Here is a 26,929-nt window from a genome sequence, read left to right on the forward strand (position 1 = left end):
AGAGAAAGAGCGATGCCTGGACTCTGAAAATGCATTTTAGTAGTTTCAGAAAAGTACTCTGAAAAGTGCCTCACGTTGGTATTTTTCTCTGCTTGAGAAATTGACAGTTGGATCTGTAGAGGGAGACCATGGCGAGGCACAGTCTCGGTCTCGTGGAGCTGAAGCCCTACTTCACATTCCAAGTATTGTGGATGATGAAAGCTTTTCTCGATCTGACGTTTTCCCAAGAAATTTATGCACCACACTCCATTAGGATCGAAGGGGACGTGACCCTTGGTGGCCTTTTCCCCGTCCATGCCCGGGGAATCCCGGGTATCCCCTGTGGAGACATCAAGAAGGAGAACGGGATCCACCGGCTTGAGGCGATGATGTATGCCCTGGACCAAATCAACAGCGACGAAGAGCTTCTGCCCAACATCACCTTAGGTGCCCGAGTTCTCGATACATGTTCGAGGGACACGTACGCTTTGGAACAGTCCCTGACTTTCGTACAAGCGCTCATCCAAAAAGACACATCGGACGTGAGGTGTACTAACGGTGAACCGCCGGTGTTTGTCAAACCCGAGAAAGTTGTTGGCGTGATAGGAGCCTCAGCCAGTTCCGTGTCTATCATGGTAGCGAACATTCTACGGCTGTTTCAGGTAAGCCCGCTTCACCTGGGACGCACCAATAGTTGTTCAGTTGTTAGTTCATAACTCCACATGTACCGTATCATTCGTACGGTGAGACAGTCACCCTGTTGGGTCTTGGTGAAATGATTGATAGGTTTCACGTCGATAATGGGAAATGGATGTCTTTCTCTCTTGCTTACCCCCACCCCCCCACCCCTCGCCTTCTGCCACGCTTCATGCAATGCTGTGGGTGTGTGACTAGCGGACTGTTCCATAAAAACAAATGTGACAAGAAAATTATCCCTCAATATAATATTGTACTTTTTCCCCCTAGTGTTGGTTTCCAGCGAGTTTCTTCCAGCGAATCAGCCCGCCGATGTTGCGTCTCGCTCTATGTGCTGCTGAAAGGAAAGCTCTTTGCACGCTCTCCCTTCACCGTACCCGCGCCGCGCGAAAGCGCTCGTTCACACACCACATTGATCTCACAGCCTCTCGCCCCATTTCTGTTCTCGGTTCACGATGACGCATTCAAGAAGAACGCATTTAAACATCCACATGGCACTTTTAATTAACTAAATAGCTCTAGAGCATTCTTGCGTTCATTCACAAATTGTGCCAATTGGCTACAGGTAGTTTCCGGATAAACTGTTGATTTCCTACACCAGCCACATTGGGCCGTAGTTCGATTCTCATGAATGATCAATTTAAACAACATTAAAAACTGATCCAATGCGTGGGGAGTAGGAAATCATACCTGGCGTTGAGCAAAGAGAAATTGCCGAGCAATTATTCTTTCAGTGATAAAAAACTCGTCTGTTCACAGCTGTTTGCAGTTCATTATGTCTCTAATGTTCCTAAATGACCCGGTTGGCACCCAAATCGTAACCACTGACAGATTACATAGCTTTTGGTTTTCATCATTGTGGGGATACCATTGGGCTGTGTGGTGAATTGCGTTTATGGTATTGATTTTTTTGCTTCCCCCCAAACCTACCGGAAACGTACCGGTAAATATTGTTAGACCTAGGCCTACAAACAGAACTCCTTACTCTACACACACTCTCTCTCTGACTTAGTCTCTTTCTATGTATTTGTCTCTCTTTTTGTTGCTGATTTTCACTCACTCACTCACTCACTCACTCACTCACATAACTACATTCCACAAAGCATTGCAGTTCCATAAATCCCAATCCCAGAGGGCTTGGAAGCACTTTCAGCGGTTCTCCTCCTCTTCGCCGTGTCTTTGTGTTCCTCTCCCGACTGACCCAGCTGGATGTGAGGCCCCCGCGTCCCTCCAGTGGCCAGGCTAAGTGTGAGAGAATAGCTGCGGTCAGTCAGCATGTCCCTGGGAGACGGGACACAACATCGTTCATCCATTATAGGGAGAGAAGCTGTGTGTGGACGTGTTGATCCCAGGCTCTCACTGCTGCAGGGTGCTGAAGAATAGCTGACTGTTCTGAGCTGTGACAGGGGACGGATGAAATGCTGGACACACACCAAGAACGTAGATAGACAGAGCACCATTTTTGGAAGTTACAATTGTATTGAAAAAAAAAAATTTCAAGAGGAAAACCACTTGGTTATGGCCCAGGTGACATCACATTGCACATTGTTTTAAAAGTAATGGCGGAATCAAACTTTCTTTGTGGTCCTCTACCGGCAATACAGTTGGACAGAGCTGGTCCCAGATTGCAGAGGCAATCTCAAGCCAAACTCATCTGTTATTGTGAACACATTAGTCAGGTCCAGTAAAAAACACTTATCTCTGCTCTACCGTTTACTGTTTCAGTCTCTACTATCTCTGCTCTACCGTTTATTGTTTCAGTCTTTACTATCTCAGTTGTCTCTGCTATGACTCTGATGCCCTGAGTCCAATATCTCTACTCTACTTGCTTAGCCACTATCTCTAGTCCCTCTAATATCTCCTCCTCCCCGTCTCTGTCCCCTCTCTTCTGATATCTGCCCTGCTGTATCTAGTCTGAGATCTCCCCCCCCCCAACATCTCTGCCGCCTCAACAATCTTTATCTGGCTGTCTATCGTCTGCTGTCTCAGGGGCCTTGTTCGTGCTGACCTCCCCTGCTCCTGTCTGGGGCGGCAGGCAAGCCCTGACTCCCTCTCTGGTTCCCCTTTGAGTCACACACACCTACACTGCAGTTGAAGCACAGCTCTGAGGCCATGTGTGTGTTTATCTGAATGCCTTTCCGAGCAACGGGGTTATGTTGATTGGGTATGTCTGAGGTAGGATCCTCAGACTCATACGAGAGGGTAGAGAGCGATGCGTGTCACAGTTCAGAAGGAGGGTTTCGTAGATCTGTTTCTATAAAGCTGCTTTTCTTTTCCAGTTTCATTGACGTGATGGTTGCATAATTGACTCAGCTGCGAAACTAGTTTTGTTCAGGGCCATTCAAGTGCTGTCCTCACTTTGCACACTGCTCTCTCTCTGCCACTGTCATGAGCAACATCTGACATCTAATTATTCTCTGCCTCAGTCTTTTCCTGTTTCTGTCCCTGTTGCAGTCCCTGTGTCTCTGCCTCTGTCTCTCTGTCTGTCTCTGTTTGTGTTTGTCCCTGTTAGTATCTCTGTCATGGTGTCTGTGTCTGTCCCCTGTTAGTTTTTCTGTTAGTGTTTGTGTCCGTTTTAATGATTTTTGTGTCCCTGTGTCTGTCATTGTTAGTGTTTCTGTCCCTGTCCTTGTCTGTGTGCTGCTGCACTGAGGAAACCCCCTGTAAAGTCAGGAACTGCCAGTAATCATTAGTGTATCCGTTCAGTTAGCCTGTTTAGGAGAGCATCAACAATATTTTTTACTGTAATTATTTAAATAACCCTTCCTCCCGGCTCCAATCAATAAGCAACTCTCAGAAGCCCATCACATACTCTCTCATTTCCTCATTGACATTTATCACGCTAAGTCGAACCCATTAATTTGTCTCAGCATTAATTCAAAACGTGAAGAAATAATGTGTCGGAATGATCTATTAGGCCAAGCAGGCTCGTACGTCTTAATGACGTAAGAGGATTCTCAAGTGTAGTTTATCTCCAGAGGTGTTCGGCTCGCCTCCTCAGATAACAGCTCTACGAGGTGATTACGACATCCTCTTTTGATTGAAACTGAGACTGATGATCGATACCGATTTGGAGGATTATTGACTGTAGACTATCTAAACATATTGTTATGTAAGGGCATGTGCGTGACTGGTGTTGGTGCGGTGTGAGTTTAGCTGCTGGAGACTGGATGATGATGTCTCCTGTAGCTCCTCTCTCAGATACCCCCAACATGCTGAGCAGCAAACCTTCATAGGAAGCAATACATAACATCTGTCGTCTGTTTCAAAAATCCACTTGCAGATATTTGCATAGATGACTGCATTTCTGAATTTCCACTGGGGTAAAACAACGTGAATCAAATCCAGATCCAGTTGAGACACGCCAGATCAGACAGTGGTCCAGCGCTGGATGGCAGAGCGGGGTGGGGGGGAGGCTGCGGGGCTTAATGGAGAATGCTGGGACAGGGGGAGATGTGAGGGGGGCAGGCTTGAGGAAAATGGGGCCAGAGAAAGGGGTGGGGGGCATGATGTGCCTCGCAGAGGAAGAAGATTGGTGAAGCAGAGATAGTGATTAGGCAAACACTGACTAGATAAGACACAGAGGGAGGGAGGGAGGGCACTCTGAGAAGGAGACAGTGAGAAAACAGAGAAAAGACCTGTGTGCATTTTTTAAAGAGACATAGAGACATGAGAAAAATATAAAAAAGAGAAAGAAAACGCGTGTTTGCATGCAGGCCGAAAAGCCCTTTCACCCCACAGCAGTGCTGTGCAGATGGATGTAATGCAATGTACGCTGTCTTTCTAACAAGCTCGACTTGACTACACACGCGAGCGACTGCTCTGCATCGTCACTACAGCGAGCTTGTTGGTTTCAGTAGACACTGCAGTCTGGGAGCAGGAGACACAGCCCACTGTCTTTGTACGTGTCAAATCCTCCTCTTCCTTTGACTGATGTGTCTCCACTACCAGTCAGTCTTTCATCTCTGTGCAGCTCAGTGCAGGATCACTCCCCCTATGTTGGTATGGTTCTGTGGAGGAGAGAGTTCTGTGCTCTCTCCCTGCCAGGATCATTTCTGCTCTCCTCTTTCTGCATGTCGGAGGTTCAGTTCTGTTTAGGTGAGCGGTATTCCAAGCCAAGCAGATCTCCGTGTGGTCACTTAGTACTTGGACGGGAGACCAGACTAGAATGTAAACGTGTTCTTTGGCTCCAAGTCTATTTCACACGCAGTTTAGCATTCAAGTGTTGTGATTGCAAATGCGTGATGTTTATTGTTTATTGTTAACAGGTCATGTAGGTGAGATTGTGCTGAAAAAAAAGATACCAAACATCGGTATGATAAACATTTCTGTATGTAGTATATCAAGGCCAAATCTAAGGTACTCAAAAACGGCCAAAATAGCTCCAGACTCCAGAGAGTTAAAAGGATCCCCATTAGCTGTCATCTAAGTGCAACAAGCTAATCTTACTGGAGTCCAACCAGAGGATGTCATCTCTTGAGAGGACCAGGCTACATTGAAATAATCCTGTAGGTTATAGAACCCAGTCCTGAATGCTACCGTGTACAAAACCTTAATGCAGGGTACACGTCATCGGTGCCCTTGCTGTAAACAGCGTTTTGACATATGAGCTTGTTTTAATCATCTTGCAAGCCTAGTGTTTTTGGCAGAGGGTGAGAGGGGGGGGGGTTGTCATAATCACCATATTTGAATCAGAGCATAATTAATATATCCTTGTCGAAGAAAAGCAACAATGACTGTGACTTCTGAATGGATTGCTAAAAGCCCAATCATTGGGTCAGTGGTTAAGAATCAAGAGGGAAACGACAGCTGATGGATGGATGGTGGATGCTGATATACTGTATATGCTTGAAAGTTTGGGATTACCGTCCGATAGCTTTGACTAGTTAAGTCTAACCAGACTTCCACTAGTGTAAAGGATGTCAAGACTGGTTTGATTCCGGATATATCAAGGTTAGCACCAACAGGTAACTTGAGTCCCAGCCGTGTGATTGGTGCGTGGCAAAGGGCCCTACGTACTGGAAGCAGGTTTGGCATTTTGAGGTCAGTTTATGCCAAATGTCCGCCCCTGTCCTCTCCCTTGGCTCTTGGATCAGTGCCCCCTTCTTTTCCTCTTTCTCTCCTTCCTTCTCCTTCTCCTCTTCCTCTCCTTCCTCCTCCCACTCCTCCTATCGTCTGCATTGACATTGTGTGGTTGCTATGGGAATCTCAAAATACATTCCATTAATTCCTTTTTTGCAGAATTATCCAAGACACTTTAAAACATTCATAAACCTTAACCACACACCCTTAAACACACACACACACACACATGCGAAGTGCAGTCTTATTTATTCTTTTTTTTTTTTTTAAGACTTGCTTGTATCTCAAGGCAGCGTAGCCAAGCGGAAAGACTCCTGTTGACATGCTGGTGTCTGCCAGTCAGGCAGTCAGGCCGGAGGATGCTTTAGGTACTGTTTGGCTTCACATCGCACACAGAAGGGTAATGGGGATGGTTACCTAGTCGTAACATGATGAAGGCTGTTGGAAGACTGCAGTATATGTGACAACCTCTATGGGGGAAACCCAAACAAAATGAAGATCTCATAAAACGAAACAAAAACTATCTTCAGTTTTAGTCCTTTCCTGGTTAAATAAAGGTTAAATAAATAAAAAATAAATAAATAGTCAGTAATAAAAACATTTTGTCCCTCAGGTTGAGGGTTTCTGATGTGAGACTGTTGAGAATGAGAAACTAGGTGACGCTTGGAGAGATTGGAAACAGAGCTTGGATCTGACATTTTCCTAATTTCACAGAAGAGCAGATCTTATTTAGGTTGTAAAGAGGCCCTTGTGGCGGCCATGACTTGCAAGGATCACATTTAATGAGTCACTTTACCCAGTGAATGGAACGAAATAGACTACACTGAAATGTTAAGACTGAACAAACGCCATACTAAATTGCATGTTCGCAATAGGTTACATTTGACACCACAATACATTCACGTGTTCATTTCATCCAAAGTGCCGTACAAAAGTGCACATCATAAGTACGGCAGACAGTCATGGTCCAAAAGAACACGGTTCTAATAGTATTACACTGCTTAACTCCAAGAAACAGCCTGTTCTGCAAGACAGCGCATCAACAACATCAAATCTCAAATAAAACAGTAAAAGGTAACAAAGGTAATTTCGCAGCTGCCACAGTAATGGACAGTTGAGTGCTGTGTGTGTTGTGCTCCTACAGTAGATAAGCGATTAGCCATGACAGCGCAGGTCTCTCATGATTTGTTTTGCGTCAATAGAGATGTTTATGACACTGGAACAAGTGTTCCACTTGAGAGAGGCTTGCACTGCACACCCGACCAGCCTGGTTGAGAAGAGAATGTGTGTTAGTAGGTGCTTCCATTATGGCTGGGTCATGACCATGCGTGGTCCTCAGATAGCACTAGACACAGCTGCCCAGGACCAGGTCACAATAACCAGGATTTGTACAGATAAACAGGTGTGTTGTCTGATAACAACCCACACATCATGCAGCCACTTGGATGCAGAGGGGACAAGCTTTACTCTGCAGTAAATCCTGCAGTTTCCTTTTAGTTTTAAGATTAGGTAAAGTTAGGACAGTATTCTCACTGTGTACACATTGGGATATAACCAGACTGCTTTTAGTATAGATACATCTACTGTGTATGTTAGCGTGCAGTCAGTAGTTAGTAGCAATGACCCTCCTAAGAATAACACCGTGGACCCCCAGCTTGTGTGCCAGTCTCTCAGCCAGTCAGGTAGTCAATCTGTGAGTCATTCAGTCAGACAGTCAATCTGTGAGTCAGTCAGTCAGTCAATCTGTGAGTCATTCAGTCAGACAGTCAATCTGTGAGTCATTCAGTCAGTCAATATGTGAGTCAGTCAGCCAGTCAATCAATCTGTGAGTCAGTCAGTCTGCCAGTCATGTGCCCATCCACCAGTCAGTCGGCTATTCAGTCAGCAAGCCAGTCTATCAGTCTGCCAGCCAGTCAGTCTGTGTGGACTCACCCAGTTGACCCAGCTGCCACCACATATTAGCCTTCACGACCTGCTCCCTTGAAAAGGAAAACAAACGCCTTAAGAGGCCAGTACACCAAACAAACACGCACACACTTGGGAGCTGCACATGATGTTTGCTCTTGTGAATGGTCCTTGTTGCGAGCACTTCAGCTCTGTCACCTTGGAAGTACCACAGTCAGCCTGCCTCATCACAGGGCTGCCTCTGCCTCTGCCTCTGCCTCACTCAGTGCCAATCATCACTATCTTACACTTTGATGATCCATCTATCCATCCATCTTGTCTGAGCTGCAAGCCCAGCTCACCATCACCTGTCACAGTCGCATTACAAGTCAGCCTGGCCAAGCCCAGAGTTTCAACTGAATAACATTTCAGTTAGACACACTGATATCATGAAATTGGACTTGTGAAATTGCTCTATGAAGTATCGAAACTTACTGAATGCAAACATCTCCAATGATCCTGGTTTCGTATTGTCAATACTTAATTTCTTCATGCTATTTCCTCACACTGCACCATTTTCTTTCCTCGCCATACTACACAGTTGTATACCAGACACACACGTTTACTGTTCTTCACTTCAGCACTGGGTGTCCTGACCACTAACACAAATGATGGGTACCTGCCACTGCGTCCCAGAATGCAAAGCAATCATCAGAGCACTGCAGCTGATGGAGACGGAGTAACGAGGGTTGCTTTGACCTGTGTACCAGCTTGTGATTCACTCTCTAGGCCCAGTCATACCAAGGTTGATGGACAAGCTGTCAAGCCATCTTAGAGGCAGACAGAATGTGTATGTGGTGTGTGTGTGTGTGTGTGTGTGTGTGTGTGTCTCTTGCATACGTAAAACCTGAGTCTTCAGTTCAGAGTGTCACAGCCTTCCATCCAGTGGTTACACTGGTGACAGTGGCCAACTGACAGCTAAATTTGGAATCCGTGAACTATGACATCATGCAATGTCCTCACCGTGTTGTGCATTTGCACGGCGGTGATGATGACTAAGATGGACATTGAACCAATAGCATCGCCACGTATGTGTGCACCCCCCGTTCTGATTTTGGGTGATGTGAAGGAGGTGTAAAGACACATTTTAACCTCTATCAGCACGTCGAGAAGACCAAGGGTTTTATTTGCACCCAGTGCTGTTTTACTGATGTTCAGCTAAACATGATAGCTATTTCACCTCATTTTTCCTACATAACTAGACCTAACTAAGTAATTGACTTGAATTTCTCCTTTCCTCCTCCATGTTTGTAGTTTTCACTGCACCAGGTGATTTGGCTTATCCCTTGCTCATTCCCAAGTTTGCAACTGCCCTCATTTAGTCCTTCCGTCGGGCAGAAACGAGGCAGAATTAATGGATTTCCTGTGAGCGAGGAGAGAGGATATGTTGTGATCTATGTATTAAATATGAAACTAGGTCACTGAGGCAGAGCAGAGGACCCTTTGAAACATGATGAGGGTCCCTGTGCTTGACGAGCAGGCGTCATTGCACTTTCATCCCCTTCAGTAAAACACACACCATTGCATTCACTGACAGGAATCGAACCCTGGACTCCAGTATCATCAGACCAGAAGAAGGAAAATGATTCCGGGTCGATGGAGGGGGGGGGGGAGATTCAGCCATGGTTCCTACATCTTTAGGCAAGCGTTGGATAACAGAAACAGCTGTGTGTTGTTGATTTTGTCTGCCTGAAGTGCAAGTACAGTACGTCACTGAATATTTGTTTTATATTCAGTTGTCATGAAGACATGACAGGTGAGTGTTCGCCAAGGGAGACCGCACCATGCCAATAACCAAGTACAGCACAGGGATTCCCAGTCTCCAACGGGGACAGGACTGAAAGCAGGTACACACCTCTGATAGGGAGTCAGATGGCTGAGCGGTGAGGGAGTCGGGTTAGTAATCAGAAGGTTGACGGATCGATTCCACGCCGTGCCATATGACGTTGTGTCCTTGGGCAAGGCACTTTACCCTACTTGCTTCGGGGGGAATGTCCCTGTACTTACTGTAAGTCGCTCTGGATAAGAGCGGCTGCTAAATGACTAAATGTAAATGTGATAGGTGTTGGGCCCACAGGGATCCCAGCACGGGTTTGACCAGTTCCGAAGCTCTTACCCAGGAATATACAAGCAACAAAACAAGCTAGTGCCAGTGATGCGGTAGTGTTGTAATATTGTTCAATTATCAAGTCCCAGACTCACACTCAAGCCAACAGAAAAATGTCCACTGGCAGTGTAAATATCATACAATAACGCCGGGCAATAAAGGGAGCCGACTCGGATCTAATGCACATGATCATCCAGCTTATTCTCTGTCTGCCGAATCATCCCTGTATATTTAGGCTTGTCTGGAGGGAGAGGGAGAGGGAGGTAGAGAGACTGCATAATCACCCGCTCTGAGAAATCAGACCAAACCTTTTTATAGAGCCATCCATTCCTCTTGTCACTGGCCACACAGCTCTGTGCCTTCTTCTTTATTTATTTATTTCTTCGAGTATTAAAGTGATTTATCTGGTGCGTAACATTTCCACAGCTGTGAATTAATTCTAGATCAGTCTGTCCACAGGCCTCTCTGCAGATCCTGGTTCTCCAACTATTGTTCTTGTGTTTTTGTGTGTGTGTGTGTGCGTGCAAATGTATGCATGATAACTTCTTGACGCAACTCCTTTACAACATTGGTCAAAAATATATAAATAAAAAAATGACTACTGTATTAAAATATAGATAAGATGTTCTACTTAATCAAATCGTACCATCTCAGTTTCACCGTCCTGGGAATCCTCTATTAAACCTAGTCAGAAGCAGGATGAAGATGCTCCGCCACAACACAGCCACAGCTGCTTTTAGACTTCATGCTTTCTATCAAAGGATTTATCTGCAGAGATACTGATATAATACTTACAATTGGATTCCATTATATTGTGAAATACTGATAGCAAATACTGTCGAATGCTTAAAGTGCAAATGATTTAGTTCTCTTACGATTGTAAATGTGATTTTCTAGAAGGTAAATCAAATACATGTTTTATACTTTCCAGTATCCAGTAAGTACTTAATATGGTTTGTGTCCATACAGGAGAACTTGTAAGGCAGCAATTTAACACAAGCTCCATCAAAACAGATCTGCTCTACAGCTCACTTACGGGTCAGATATTAAACCAACCAACCGTGACTTAATCTCCTTCTCATGGCCTTGGGCAGAGACTTTCAACTTGTCTCACATTAGTGTTGTCGGCTTAAAAGGATCCACCCACGTAGTTTTAATATCACAAATGTCATCATCAAACCCTCTTGGACTTTCCCACCAGAAACGCACAGGGCCACAGTCTAATTGTATCTTCCATAGAGCACCACAGAGGATGATAACTTCAGACAATATTGTCGTAATACAGTCTTATCTAGTTTCACATAAATAAATAAAAATCTCGAATTTTTAATTTAGGACAATTAGCATAGCTTGCTTTGTGTAGCGTAGGTGATTAGACCAAACACTTAATTCCTTCAGAATATCCGCTGGCTAATGGACGAGAAACATTCATACATTCCTACTGAGGGAGTCACAGAATCAGAAGGGATTGTATTCGCCATGAATGTTTGCACAGACAAGGAATTTACTTTGGCAGGGAGGTGCATACATTAAACATACAGGAATATTGAAATGTAACCCTTGTGTTCTCTTCGGGTCATTCTGACCAATCAGTCATGGTGACCCACCGTTGTTTGCGACAACTTAACCGCATACAAAAGTGAAACATTTTCTTTTAACCGTTGGGCTGTCTCAGACCCCCCACATTGCGAAGGTTAAAATAAAATGATTTGTATTGGGTAAAATTGGGTAAACACAACGATGGTTCGTTATGAACCTTTGGGTAATGTGACCCGAAGGCAGCACAAGGGTTAAATATATGAACAATACAAAAAGGGGCAAAGTCTAGCTAATACTAAGGGGGGTCTAGCTAATACTAAGGGGAATAAAAAATAGAATATCAAATATAAATAGTATCCATAATTTACAATCTAACCTAAAAAATACAGAGTGCAAAGAGAACGATACAGTTCTCCTGGCAACAGAAATCTCCAAGACATCCACTAAGGCAGCTGTTTGTGCTTGATTACATGTCGGAAGCACATTTCTTTCTTCCTTCGTAAACGAGCCAAATGTTATTTTGCATCATAACAAATGTGCTGAACCACCACGGTGTTCTACGCACCTGTGACGTTTCCAGGAAATGATTCCCTGGGAGTGTGGCTTCTTCTGAGTCAGACACTCATCAACGTCGGGGTGATTTGTGTGTCCATCAACCTGTTCTGACACAGATCCTGTTGGTTCAGTCAAAGGCAGATTGGCTCTGACACGGTGCTAGATGAATGAGGGCTTGCAGCGTTTTAGGAAGGACAGTGTCAGAACAACACAGGGCATGTACTTATCCAATCTAGTCTGTTTAAAATTCAAAAAGTTTGCACATCACCTGTCTGTAAGACTTTGGCGTCAACAGGTAAAACCTTGTCCTTCCCTTCCCCTCTGGTCTCTCCAACATACATACACACTCCTCACCTCTCCCCACCTCACCTCTCCCCACCTCTCCTCTCCCCACCTCACCTCTCCCCACCTCTCCTTTCCCCACCTCTCCTCTCCCCACCTCTCCTCTCCCCACCTCTCCTCTCCCCACCTCTCCTCTCCCCACCTCTCCTCTCCCCATCTCTCCTCCTGTTCTCTCCTCTCCCTACCTCTCCTGTCCTCTCCTCTCCCCACGCTCCTCCATTCCCCATGTCCTCTTATCTCTCCTGTCCTCTCCTCTCCCCACCTCTCCTCTCTCGCCATGTCCTCTTATCTCTCCTCCTGTCCTCTCCTCTCCCCTCCCCACCTCTCCTCTCATCCTCGTCTGTACTGAATGAGGGGGCTGGGGTGGAGTAAGGCCACTCATTTACGAGCTGCAGAGATTTTTGGGCTGATAATTGAGTAATGCCTTGTCAAGTGAGGAGTTGCTCATTAGTGTTGGAGGTGTTCTATGTGTCAGGGACAGGCCTGCCAGAGTTGCTGGCAGACATGCCAGCTTCCCTTGCTGCTAATTGGACTGTCACACCTCGTATGGGGTCTGGAGGCGGTCATGTCAATGCTCAGATTTGATTCTCTCGGACAGATCCCAACTCCATCAACAGTGTTTCAAAGTGTTGACCGAAGGGTCCCTGAGGTCATGAAAGGGGAAAGGAAAAACATCACAACACACCCCACACTCTTTCCTCTGCTGTTTCTGAGTCTTGAGAGAGACCAATGACAAAACAACTTTGTTTGAATGGATAAATAGCTAGCAAGGTTTTCCAGTGTAACTTCCAAATGCAGGCCAGGATGGTGCCTTTCACATGGATGTTTTCAAAAAGCCGCAGCACAGTCACTGGGACATCTCACCAGGGATCAAATTCTCCAGACAGCTTGTAAATGGAGAGGGATGTTCTATAGGTGAAATGTAAAAGGTTGATGTACTGTACACTATGCCTTGTTTGTGCAACAGAAAGCAATGAGCAAAGACTGCTTGTTGTGTTGACCCCTTTCCCTGTTGTACTGGGACCCTTGTTAAGGCTATGACAGCATATCATGGGGAGAATTCCCAAGATGGCAAGCAAAGATTATGTGGTTGAACCCAGCAGAACATCTTATCTAAAATTTTAAAACAGTAGTCATGTTTCATCTATTTTAGTTTCAGTTGTGCGGGGAGACAGAAACACATTTGCACACACACACACACACACTCCTCAGCCTCAGGTCAGTCGAACAGCGAATCCAAACAACAACGCAACAACATTCACAGATTCTATGATGCAAATGGGTTTGATTCATATGCGTGAGTCATGGGAGTCACTTCAAAAAGCTTCTTCACATTATCATCAGGAAATGGAATGCAGCATAATGTTCCGTAAGGTTATAAGCTAATACATATCCTGTTCAGCTGCACCTCGGGTTGTGGGTTATAAATTACAGTAATATGATCTAATGGCTTTTCTTGTGGGGATTTTCATGGGATTATTTCATGGCAGATTAGTAACGCTCAGCATGCTCCACCTTAGCAAAGGGGACAAGGTACATTTGCCCCTCAAGCATGTACACCACCTCTGTCAAGCACCATCCATCCAGATAAAAGGTTTTACAGTTTGGACCAGCAGTATCTAGTTAAAAAACACACAAATGTATTGAATTTAGCAACAACAGCAACACTAGCTAAATCATTTGCAGATATCAGAACAGACCTACCTGCAATCTCTGAGTGTTTTATGTGTTAATTACTTTGTCTTTGCATCGTACCAGCTGAGTAACAGAATGCAACCGTCTGTAATCTGATGTAGATAGGTCGCTGTGACGTAGATCGGTCGGGTTTTGGCCCCGCCGAAACAAAACCTGAGCTGAAAGAGAAACTGTTCAACAATCTAACTCCGCATTTCAGTGCAATGTTTTTCGCACTTTGCACATGCTTTCAGGAACTAATTTCACACATATATTATGTACTGAGAAGCAAATCATGGAATTTGCTTCACTGCATCTGTAAAGCTACAGTAGGTAATGTTGAAATGAAACAGCGCCCCCTATCCCTGTCTGAACTCTTGCCCCCAGCTCAAATTTGATTTGCTGAAGGTTCCATAACATTAGCCAATGAGGAAAGCTTGTTTTGCTGAAGACGATTGGCTGGAACATGACTAGCTGGAAAGTAGTGGGCCTTTCTAAAAACGAGAACATTGACATTCTATCATTCTATCGACATTCAGCTGTCTGTGTTGCTAAACAACTCTCAGAGAGACTCATTAGTGTACACAACATGTATAGGGGTCAAAACCTTTCTTTTTGTAACTGAAAAATCATACCTTTTGAAACGGCTCTGAGGGGTCCTCAGTTTACACCCACCACAGTGGTCCATTGTGTGGTTTATCTTTACATGGAATACAAAAGACCATAAATAAGAGGTAACATTCCATTGTCTGGGACTGAATACTAAAGGTGTGTCTGACATTTAAAGTTCTAGTTCAGCCTATGCGTTGGTTTGTGTGTACGTTGGTGTGTGTGTGTGTTGGTCTGCGTGCATGCATGCAGGTTCATCTGTATTTGTGTGTGTGTGCGTGCACGGCGTATGGTTTGTCCCCGAAGGCCCAAGAGAAGGCTCTAGCCCTCACAGCTGTTCCTGAGTGGAATAACGAGGTCTCAGACACCAAGGATGACATTTGTGTTCGGCTGTAATGAGCTCATTACCCAGCAGAGGCTGGGACCTTGTGCACCTATGTCTCGGAACACACACCTCACTCCTCAACCGGCGGTCGGGAAACAGGCTGCCGGAGACGGGCGCTAATGACATTGTAGCTAACGTGCTGCCTACAGTGGGACTACTGTTATTGACTGCTGGTAGTTCTGTACCTTTTGCTTGAGGCTAATGTTAGCGCTGTAGCTGTTGTTGTTAGTGGCTAATGCTAACTGTTGTTAGTGGCTCTTCTTGTCTGTGGCTACAGTTTATTTCCATGGGAACTAACTGGTTTACACCATGCTAACGACCAGGGGTCTCATTTATAAAACTGCGTGTAGGATTCATACTTAAAGTGTACGTACGTCAAAAAGCTTAAAATGGCATAGGCCCTACGCCCCCCAAAATTCAAACTTATGAAACCATTCGTACGCACACCTGTAAGCAAATGTTCCCTTTATAAATCACAGATTACCCACAAGTGTACGTACGTGAATTAGCCGATTTTTTTTTAACCATCAATAGTCAATGCAAAGCACCTCATGAATGCTGATTCAGTATATTATTAATGGCCTTGGCATGCGATTGTTCTTATGTTATGTTGCGGTGAATCATGGCGTCAAGTAGGAAAAGAACGAAAAGGCGCATCTTTTCAGACAGTGACATTGAAATACTTGTAGACGAGGTGGAGCCGCGAAAAAACACATTAGGCCTATTTGGTGGCCACAGCAACGAGATCACCAATAAAAAGAAACAGTGCGAGGTAACTATTTGAAAACAAAAGCGTAGCCTAATAAGTAAACACATGACGGTTTTGTTATGAACAGTGTTAAAGTTTGGACTGATAACAAGGAGCAATTGCGCGGGAGCTCAACGTCTGTATTTCCAGTTTTTGACATAAGATGATATATGTGTAACCGGTGTGAATCGATGAAACTCACTCCTCAGGTATGTAACAGGCCACCCGCGTCAACGAATAGCTAGATTTTCTTTGGCGTAGCTGGTAGTGGTTGCGCATGGCAGTCCAGAGGTGACGTGTTCAAGACCAGGCAAGGACGAACAAATGGTTTAATCTTCATGATGAAATGTTGTGAAAAAATTGTGTGTGAGGAAAACAAAATATTGTAAAATATTGTTCTTCCCACATTTACTTTCTGCAGTCTGACTACAGTACGGTCATCTGCGTTGCCAATTCCAATTGTCTCCAAAATGTGCGTAGGCCTACGGGCCCTTTGCGTGGAAAGTGGCGTACGCACATTTTCAGCCCCTTTTTGTGCGTACGAACGTTTATAAATGAGAACCCAGGGTTCTCCAGTCTGTATTCGCCTTGAGACTCAGCAATGTCAACCATTTCTCACTCAACACCTGGTATTTATCACACTTTTCACCCATTTCTCACACTGAGAAGTGAGGGAAAACGTGTCCCGCTACATTCAATTGATGGACAAGGTGGATATTTCTTGATAGTTGTCTCAAATTATACATAGTTAAGTTAGCCTGGCTGCCAGCCCAACTTAGCCCCGCCCACAGCAAATGTTTTTTGGTCGGGAAGTTGAGTCTGGGGAACCTCAGTTGGGAAAAAACGATGTCGAACAAGAGCTGTTTGGACCAATCAAACTGTCGGGGCGGGCTTTATACGATGATGGACAGATGATTAACAGTAACGTAATTAACCACGTCACCAAAGGGCGCTTGGGTTGAATTTGTTTTCAACAAACAACATATTACGTTGCTTTCATTGGTTGTAAGTCTATCCAATTGAGCGAAGGGGCATTTGTTTTACGAGTTCGGAGTTTGAAACACGCCCCATACTCACAGCCCAACGGAGAGTTGTCAAACTCATATTCTGAATAGAATTATGAGTATGACAACGTCTGGCTATAGTTAAGTACCAGCCAATCAGAAACATCATCCACCCGTCGAACGAACGTTTTGTACCTAAACGTCTAAAGGTATGGTAATCTCACGCCAAACTTTTGATAAACTTGAGAGCCCTTCTAACTATATATAACTAACTATTGCAATATGCTTACACACACTATTGCGTATTCAACAGATTGTGAGCAACTTTTCGATGCTAGGTATGACAGCGTTTCACTCCGAACATGTTCTAAATGGTCAGTAAAAAGTTGAGTAAAGCTTATGACCAATCGGAACACAGATGTTTCACAACTTCTACACAGTAACCAATCAGTATGTAGCACAAACATTTGGAGAATGCCCAGACTGCAGACATCCATAAAAATGTGCTGTGAACCGGGAGGGCGCCGAAAGTAGCACTTAGCAGATCACACTACCTGTTATAACAGCAACTTTCCTCCTTTCTGCACTTTGTATTGGAAAACCTGATGTTACACCATCATGGCATGAAACTGCTCTAATGAGTAGTTGATATTGCACTTAAGATATGTCGCCGTTTCTGCTGCACTGTACATGGCACTGCACTTCAGCACATGAGGGGCCATTTAGGAAATAATTCAGACTGTCCTTATGCAAACACATATGAAACACATACACATTCACATATGAAACGTTCACACACATCCATACTGCTGAAGACTCACATCCACATATGTGAAATGCTCTCATAGACACATGAAATACATTCACATGTGAAATGTGAAGTGCCTGCAAAAAGGCATTTCAAAAGGCATATCATTATACTGCTAGTTGTGCCTCTACTGTTATACACTGGGGGTTAGGGCTATTAATCAGAAGGTTGTTGGTTCGATTCCCGGCTGTGCCAAATGACATGGTGTCCTTGGGCGAGGCACTTCACCCTACTTGCCTCGGGGAGAATGTCCCTGTACTTACTGTAAGTCACTCTGGATAAGAGCGTCTGCTAAATGACTGAATGTAAATGTAATGTATATACAATATGTGTGTAGTGCGCTATCGGCAAATAGTTATATTGTTTGTGGGTGGTTAACCTAGACAGAGACTGCATGATTTGTCCTTTAAGAACAAGACTGAACCCAGTATGGTTGGGCTGGGAAGGTGCATTGTTCTCCAACAACAACAGAACAACAAAAGACAACAATAATAGACAACAATAGGATTGCAACTTCTCTGAGGTCCCGATGGAGCCCCTGAAATAGTCTTCTTGTTCTCTTACCCATGTAGACAAGACAATCACAAGAATAGAAAGATTACAAAATCATACGCTGTTTTTCCATGCTCTATAGTGAGCGTTGTCCTATTTGCCCTTGCTGTTGTGTCTCACCAGCGCACAGGCCAATCCTTTTCAAGGCGTATAATCCTCAGTTCTGTAGGAAGGAGTCCATTCATCCCCCCAGCCTGAGAGCTGTGCTATATTAATATGGGTTATGTTCATATTTACCATGCTCTGCCACCCTTGACGCAGAGGAGGAAGATCCTGTTTGGAGCCGGTGTGACGGTGTGGTCATCGGACATCTAGCCAACCGGACGACCAACTGGTCGCTGCTAGCAACTGCTCCCAGCCCTCTAAACTCCTCACGGCAGAAAGACAGACAGACAGGCAGGCAGGCAGGCAGGCAAGACCGGCAGGCAGGCAGGCAGGCAGGCAGGCAGGCAGGCAGGCAGGCAGGCAGGCAGGCAGGCAGGCAGGCAGGCAGGCAGGCAGGCAGGCAGGCAGGCAGGCAGGCAGGCAGGCAGGCAGGCAGGCAGGCAGGCAGGCAGGCAGGCAGGCAGGCAGGCAGGCAGGCAGGCAGGCAGGCAGGCAGGCAGGCAGGCAGGCAGGCAGGCAGGCAGGCAGGCAGGCAGGCAGGCAGGCAGGCAGGCAGGCAGGCAGGCAGGCAGGCAGGCAGGCAGGCAGGCAGGCAGGCAGGCAGGCAGGCAGGCAGGCAGGCAGGCAGGCAGGCAGGCAGGCAGGCAGGCAGGCAGGCAGGCAGGCAGGCAGGCAGGCAGGCAGGCAGGCAGGCAGGCAGGCAGGCAGGCAGGCAGGCAGGCAGGCAGGCAGGCAGGCAGGCAGGCAGGCAGGCAGGCAGGCAGGCAGGCAGGCAGGCAGGCAGGCAGGCAGGCAGGCAGGCAGGCAGGCAGGCAGGCAGGCAGGCAGGCAGGCAGGCAGGCAGGCAGGCAGGCAGGCAGGCAGGCAGGCAGGCAGGCAGGCAGGCAGGCAGGCAGGCAGGCAGGCAGGCAGGCACACAGCCAGCCAGATAGACAGTCAGGCAGTCAGACAGACTGTAGGAGTAGTGGAGGTCTTTGGTTTATGAATTCTCTGCAGGTCCCTCTGCACCGTGGTGAAACGGCATCTTTATAACATATTTCCATTCAGATGAGGGCTCTCCCAGTCAATGCACCATGACTTCAATTTCCAACCTGATGCTAAATGTAATGGTTGTTCGCAAAAGGATCAAATGCATGGTGCATGTGTTACTGTGGCTGAGGTGCATGCACACACACGTGCACACACGAGAACACGTGCAGTCAAACACATGCGCACTTGTAGTCAACACACACACGTACACACACACGGCTTCTATTGTCTGGGAGTATCAACAGAAGAAGGATCAAGCACGTTTTATGACTGCCCTGCAGCTCTGAGCATTTAAATCACTTCTGTGAGTGTGTGTGTGTGTGTACATGTGAGTGTGTGTGTGTGTGTTTCTTTTCTTTATAGAATACAATTTGTTTTGGGGTCTGAAAAGATCCATATTTCCCTAGTGTAAGAACATTTCATTGTGACTCTTGCCACGTCCAACTTTGTAACACACACACACACACACACACACACACACACACACACACACACACACACAGAGACAGAAACACACAGACGCACACACACACACACACACTCACCAGGACATATCCCACAATAGAGCAGCACTGTATGTTCACCTGCTGTGTGTCACCCAGGTTGTGGGTATGGGCATCTGCAAGGCGGCCCTGATTAGCAGAGTGAGTCCAGTCCAGATGGTGACAGCAGGCCCAGGTCAGATGGATTCCTCTCCTCCTCCCTACAGACCTCCCTCCATTCTAAACACCACGGGACTGGAACCCTAGCCTGACGTTGTCATACTCATAATTCTAGTCAGAATATGAGTCTGATAACTCTCCATTGGGCTGTGACTATGGGGCGTGTTTCAACTGAACTCGTAAAACAAATGCCTCTTCGCTCAATTGGATAGACCTACAACCAATCAGAGCAACATAATATGTTGTTTGTTGAAAACAAATTCAACCCAAGCGCTCATTCGTGACGTGGTTGATTACGTTACTGTTGATCATCTGTCCATCATCGTATAAAGCCCGCCCTGACAATTTCATTGGTCCGCCCAGATCCTGGTTTTATATAGTTTGTCCCCAATACGAGCTCCTCCAGACCCAACTTCCCGACCAAAAAACATTTGTTGTGGGCGGGGCTAAGTTGGGCTGGCAGCCAGGCTACTGGAACCCTTGTGTGAGGTGGGAAAGGATGTACATAAACAGATACTATCCAATTATGTGTATATCTCCTTTAAAGCAGAACTTTCTAGGGTATGGAGTAGAATGTTTTATTAGACTTGTCCATCAAAGGACTTGTATTTATAATTTAAACCTGGCCCAACTAGGCTGGTTCGTCTTGAAAGAGTCCTAAAATAAACTAACACATGCAACATTCTTGTCTCGTTTCCTAAAAAAACACTGGATTTGTGTTTGCTTTCTCTTCCTTTGAGTAAATAGATCACTTGGGATGAGCAGAGCTCCCCTGGCCAGCATCCCTGAAAGGGGTTGTCCTCATTTAGCTGGGAGAAAACAACACATTAAGGCTACTTTGAAATACATTCCCCAAAATGAAGCTGCCAAGGATCCTCCACAACAGTGCTGCCAAGACCGGCCAAGCCAAGGAAGGGCTAAGCTGAGGATTGGAAGAAAAAAAAAACTTTTCACAGACACACAAATACACACACAAATGCACACACTAACACACAAATACACGCACGAGTACACACACTCGAACACACACTCGAACACACAAACACGCACACAACACACGGCCGACTTTGCCTTTTCTTATCACTGTAATAAGCTTAACACACAAAAGGCTTGGGATTCCTTCTATTAATAATGGATTGAATTGGTGCTGCAGGAGAATGAAGACACAGTCTGCTTCCCTGAATGATGGGTTCACCCACACTATGGTTCTTTATGATCCTGAGCAACAGGAAAATGTGTCCATCAACCCCTGAACTTCATGCCTGTTGTGCCTCCGAACTCTTTGGAAGAAAAAAAGGAAGAAAAAAAAAGGTTCCTTATCATTTTGTAATTCAAAAAAGTCTGTTAAGGTTCTCTGGAGATCAGAAATTACTATTTAGGGTTCCCAACAGAAGGTTGTGAAGGCTGTTTTCTCAGAAGGTTATTTTAGTGATGCTAGAGTGGATGTGTTTGTAGTGGATGTGTTATTAGGGGATGTGTTTACAGTGGATGTGTTATTAGGGGATGTGTTTACAGTGGATGTGTTATTAGGGGATGTGGTTACAGTGGATGTGTTATTAGGGGATGTGTTATTAGTGGATGTGTTATTAGTGGATGTGTTTACAGTGGATGTGTTATTAGGGGATGTGTTTATAGTAAATGTGATTACAGTGGATGTGATTACAGTGGATGTGATTACAGTGGATGTGATTACAGTGGATGTGTTATTAGTGGATGTGTTAACAGTGGATGTGTTATTAGGGGATGTGTTTACAGTGGATGTGTTCTACAGAAGAGAAGAGGGGTTTATAGTGGAGGTGATTACAGTGGATGTGTTAACAGTGGATGTGTTATTAGGCGATGTGTTTACAGTGGATGTGTTCTACAGAAGAGAATAGGGGTTTATAGTGGACATGTAGACACTGTTGAGATGTTTTAGTTGTCTGAGGTCTGAGCTGTGCTGGATGCCACCTGGGTGTCGTGACCTGTAGACCGCGTCAGAGACAAGACAAAGTGTAGCAGAGGCGGTTCGGTGACTGAGCTCGCATGACAACGAACATCGCACTTCCAGAAATCGGAAGCTTGTACGTGAAGTAGTTAGGCATGGCCCTAAATCAGTTGGAGCGCTTTCTTGTCTCTCGTGCAGTAGAGAGCGGGGTTTATTCCTGCCTGGGTCATGCTTGCAATCTAATGGTGAGGATAAAAAGGTTCTGACTTGTGAAGATAATGTTATGCTCGCTTGCTAAGTGCATCCAGGCACCCCCAGCGCAGTTTCGTGACTACTGGTGCTATGGAAAGCTTGTTGGTGCTTGGGCTAAATGCCTCCCCCCTCAGGACAGATCATAGCTGCTGGTGCATCCATTTGGGTCTCTGGGTAATATCATTTGAATTTAATATTTCATCTCTTCTCCCCTATGGTTCAGTAGAATTTGGAGGGTATCTATGCTGCTTCACTGTGCAGGGGGGATTGTTGCCATGGCGTCCGCTGGTCACGCTTTGAACATAGAGGCCAGAAAGCAGTCTAACATCTCATCCAATCAGATTAGTTTGTATCTAAAGTTTCACTTTCCAAGTTGGATACGAACAGAGTAAAATCAAACCGTACTCGCAGTACCCTGTGTTTTAGTGTGGAGGCCGCTACGGTCAAAGTACAAAACAGACATTATATTCTGTAAGAATGAAAAACACATTTCAAAATGTGAAAGACTACACCAAGGTTTGTCAAGAATGTGTGAAAAACGAGTGCGTCCTTCGTCCTTAAAAAAAAAAAAAAAAAAATGAAATTCTTTCATCCACGGAAAGGAATGTGTGAAAAATATGGAAGGTAATTGTAAATCACTTACGGTATTGTATTGTCCTGCGCTTGGACAGAAGTGCTCGGAGAACCACACAAAGACGTTTTTATGAAACAAAACAAACTGTGGAAGGAAAAGCGAGCACCTGGAGAGACGAGGTCAAGAGAGGGCGGGAACAGCTCGCCTCCGTGCCCAATCTATCAAATATGATTGGCTCGTACGCTTTCAACACAAAAGCTTATTTCAAGAATTGTGCAATGACAGCAAAAGCTATTCAAATGTTTGCATGGCAAGCGCAATGGTATTTTGCATTTAATGAATGTGGTTTTGTAAGAGCGAGACGGAGCGAAGCACTAGTGTGTGTGGAGAGGTTTTGTTAGTAGCAATAGGTGGGGTGGGGGTGCGGAGGGTCTAAATTTGGCCACAGATCCTTAACAAATGTATTAGAGACAGAAAATAGATTGGCCTGTTCCACTTTATAGAAATCATGTCACAGACTGTGGATGCAGTGCATGCAAGCCTTCTTCTTTGAATCCTTGCACATCATTTGAAAGGTCATTTTTGCATAGCAGATACACTACCATAGTTGTACATAGCATTTGCTAATATCAACACTAATGCTCCTTTACAGCCATGCAAAGTGTGGGTTTGTGTGTGCGAGCCCTCATCATCTGTGTGTGTGTGTGTGTGTTATAATCCTGTATGTGTGTGTGTATACGTACAGTAAGTGTGATGTGGTGTGTGCGCCCTAATCAGTTGTCCGTGCGTGTGTATATGTGTCTTAGTGTGCGTATGTGCTATAATCACTTGTGTTCACGTGTGTGTATGTGTGTATGTGTGTACATGTGTGTGTGTGTGATATGACCATGTCATTGGCCCACAGGGGGTTTCTAGGAACTGTAGAAGTGCTGATCGTGTCCTGGCATCTCCCCACTTCCTGTAGCGCTGCTGCCTGGCCTTAGACAGAGATTATGGCGGTCAGTGACGCGTACGAGGCCGTTGGCGTGGCAGCCCCGGGTTCTGCCTGCTCAGAAGATCAAGCAAAGCGCCAGCCAACACATTATGATAGCACGACTGTAGGAGGAGAAGAGGCTTCTAGAACTCTGCTACGGAATGTGAGAAGCAAAGAGAAGCAGGGTTCCGTTCATTGGGAGTTCCGGCACGATAGCTATAAGGGATTAGCACACTTTATTGGCTGTCTAATATTGCAGGATAAACAGTTTCATAGGATGGTAGGACGGTGAAAATAAGGGCAATGAACAATGTAGGTACACCTGTCAACGGATTATTAATCAGCCTCACAACATCATGGGGGCAGATTTTTTTTTGTTTGATGACTATCGTTAATCCCTGTAATTCAGAGATCACCAGTAGTAAGGAAGCTTCTCATCTAGGACGCAATCCATTGAACTATAAGTTCATTCTCCTGTTATACAAACACATTTTACCTATAGCTGAGTATACCCATGCCTAGCTGACATCATGCCCAACCACATTAGTCCTCTGCTGAGCCGGTGTGTTATGCGCCGTGAGAGAGTCCTGCAGACAGAAGATGGTCCCTGTGGCTACATGGACTATGACAGCAGGATAGAGAGGATGGTAATCCTGTTACACTGACTTCCTCGAGGGGGGGGGGAACTAGGCTTCAACAGTTTCTCTATCTCTCTCTCTCTCTCTCTCTCTCTCTCTCTCTCTCTCTCTCCGTCTTTCTCTCTCTCTCTCTCTCTCTCTCTCTCTCTCTCTCTCTCTCTCTCTCTCTCTCTCTCTCTCTCTCTCTCTCTCTCTCTCTCTCTCTCTCTCTCTGTCTCTCTCTCCGTCTTTCTCTCTCTCTCTCTCTCTCTCTCTCTCTCTCTCTCTCTCTCTCTCTCTCTCTCTCTGTCTCTGTCTCTGTCTCTGTCTCTGTCTCTCTCTTTCTCTCTCTCCACCAGGTGCAGTGCTATGCCAAGTACTGTGCAGAAACCTGCCACACAAACAAACCTACACACACTGACACACAAACACTAGAGTCCTAGCTTGGCCTTAGTTCCCACTGACCACAGGAGACGTAGCATTTCAGGGCAGACTTGTGCCAGTTGAGCCAGCGTGGAGTGGTGAGTCATTGTGTGTGTAGTTAAGGAGGGTCTATCTATCCGGCACACGCCCGGTCGAGGGGCTGGCTGGAGCCCAGGGAGGCAGCAGGAGGGCTGGGCGGCGCGGAGGAGAGGACCTGGAACCGTGTCCCACTCCAGTCACGGCTTTCATCTGGACATAGGGGGCCACAGGAATGCTACGCGGCTGCGCAATCACGTGCGTATGCAAGAAGAACTTGGGTATCAATGTGTTTGTTTATGAGAAGAGAAAGAGACAGCAGATAAAGCGACTAGCCGCCTTGAACAGTATATAGTGCTCTGTATCTCCTATTGTGGAGGTTTGAGAGGGTGTGTGTGTGTGTGTGGGTGGGGGGGGGGGGCGGGGCGGGGGGAGGGGGGAGGGTGACTAAATGGGAGGACAAAAGGACAGAAGATGGGAAAGGAGTACAGAGATTACGCTCATTGTAGAGCGCATACATTGAGCATACCTGTATTACACACTTTCCTGTAAATGTAATAAATTATGTATGTATGGTAATAATACAACCAGGTATTACATGCTTATTCAGTATTCTGCATGTGCACCACCCGGGCCACCAACACCCAGCACAGCCAATCAAATCTCACAGATCTCACTTTGGGGTCTGGCTCTGAGCACTGATGATACGCCACGATACGCTTGTCTCCAGTCTCAACCGTGCAGGATTGTTTTTCGCTTTTTCTCCCTTTAGCAAATACAAAGACAAAACCATATCTCTGTCTGAGCCCAAAGGCTGATGCTCCTGTTAGGGAACCTGCTGCTTGGACTCCTCTCACCTGCCCTGCTCTCCCCCTCTCTCCTCATTTCTGCTCTTCTCTTCTCCTCTCTCCTCCTTTCTGCTGTTCTCTTCTCCTCTCTCCTCCTTTCTGCTGTTCTCTTCTCCTCTCTCCTCCTTTCTGCTCTTCTCTTCTCCTCTCTCCTCCTTTCTGCTCTTCTCTTCTCACATTTTCCCTCCTCTCCTCTTGTTTCTTTTTCTTTGTGTCTTTGTTTCCTTTTCCATCCACACAGAGGAGGGATGTAGGACAAGCAAATTAAAAGCTTCAGATTAAACTGGATTAATCCACTTGGTGCCAGTGTACTCCTGGGTGTAATGAATTATGCAATGTGGGTATGCTGGCTATCTTAATTCACTGTCACTGTGCCGTGGTGCCCTGCAACTGAGTCAGACAGGAACAGGAAATGAGGAGGCAAGGCACTTTCTCCTAGGGCCCCCCAACGGAATTACATCAACCAATTATATTCACTGTGGTTATAACCACTATGACACTGTTTCCCCTGTTATGACATGTGGAATAAGATGTTGAGGAGAGGTAGAAGGAAGAATGAATGCTGGAAAAAGAGAAAGTCGAATGAAGCAGAGAGAGAGAGAGAGAGAGAGAGAGAGAGAGAGAGAGAGAGAGAGAGAGAGAGAGAGAGAGAGAGAGAGAGAGAGAGAGAGAGAGAGAGAGAGAGAGAGAGAGAGAGAGAGAGAGAGAGAGAGAGAGAGGGGGAGAGGGGAGAGAGGGGGAGGGGGGGGAGAGGGGGAGGGGGAGGGGGAGGGGAGGCTGATTGAAGGACAGAGATTCAAAAGGGAAAGCGACCATAGGAGAGAGAGAAAGAGAATGAGAGGGGCGGAGGACTATATATTTAACACATGTCTACTCTTTCCCCCCCCCACGGACGAAAAAAACATTCAGGAGAGAAAATGAGGCCTCGTAATGAAATCAGTGATTTGTTGCAATTCTGTGATGATTAAGGCCCTCGCTGCGGAGAGCCACCAAATGAACGTCCAATCAGAAGAGCTCCCTCGCCTACAGAGTCATCCCACTGCTGCTCCTGACTCAGGGAGGCTGGTGTTGGTGTGTGGAGAGCACTGACTCAGGGAGGCTGGTGTTGACGTGGAGAGCACTGACTCAGGGAAGCTGGGGTTGGTGTGTGGAGAGCACTGACTCAGGGAGGCTGGTGTTGGTGTGTGGAGGGCACTGACTCAGGGAGGCTGGTGTTGGTGTGTGGAGGGCACTGACTCAGGGAGGCTGGTGTTGATGTGTGGAGAGCACTGACTCAGGGAGGCTGGTGTTGATGTGTGGAGAGCACTGACTCAGGGAGGCTGGTGTTGACGTGGAGAGCACTGACTCAGGGAGGCTGGTGTTGGTGTGTGGAGAGCACTAACTCAGGGAGGCTGGTGTTGACGTGGAGAGCACTGACTCAGAGAGGCTGGTGTTGGTGTGTGGAGAGCACTGACTCAGG

General features: G+C 46.0%; 1 protein-coding gene across 1 annotated transcript in view; it reads left to right on the top strand.

Annotated features, from left to right (window-relative positions):
* The first annotated feature begins 105 nt into the window (after positions 1–105).
* grm7 (glutamate metabotropic receptor 7) overlaps positions 106–26,929 on the top strand; it is a 104,302-nt gene continuing 77,478 nt past the window's right edge. The window contains exon 1 of the mRNA XM_084705486.1: positions 106–641. Coding sequence (XP_084561612.1) covers positions 129–641 — 513 coding nt within the window. The 5' untranslated portion in view covers positions 106–128. The remainder of the gene's footprint in view (positions 642–26,929) is intronic.

The sequence above is a fragment of the Hypomesus nipponensis genome, chromosome 9 (assembly GCF_054491055.1).
Source record: "Hypomesus nipponensis isolate SF chromosome 9, ASM5449105v1, whole genome shotgun sequence".
Lineage (NCBI taxonomy): Eukaryota > Metazoa > Chordata > Actinopteri > Osmeriformes > Osmeridae > Hypomesus > Hypomesus nipponensis.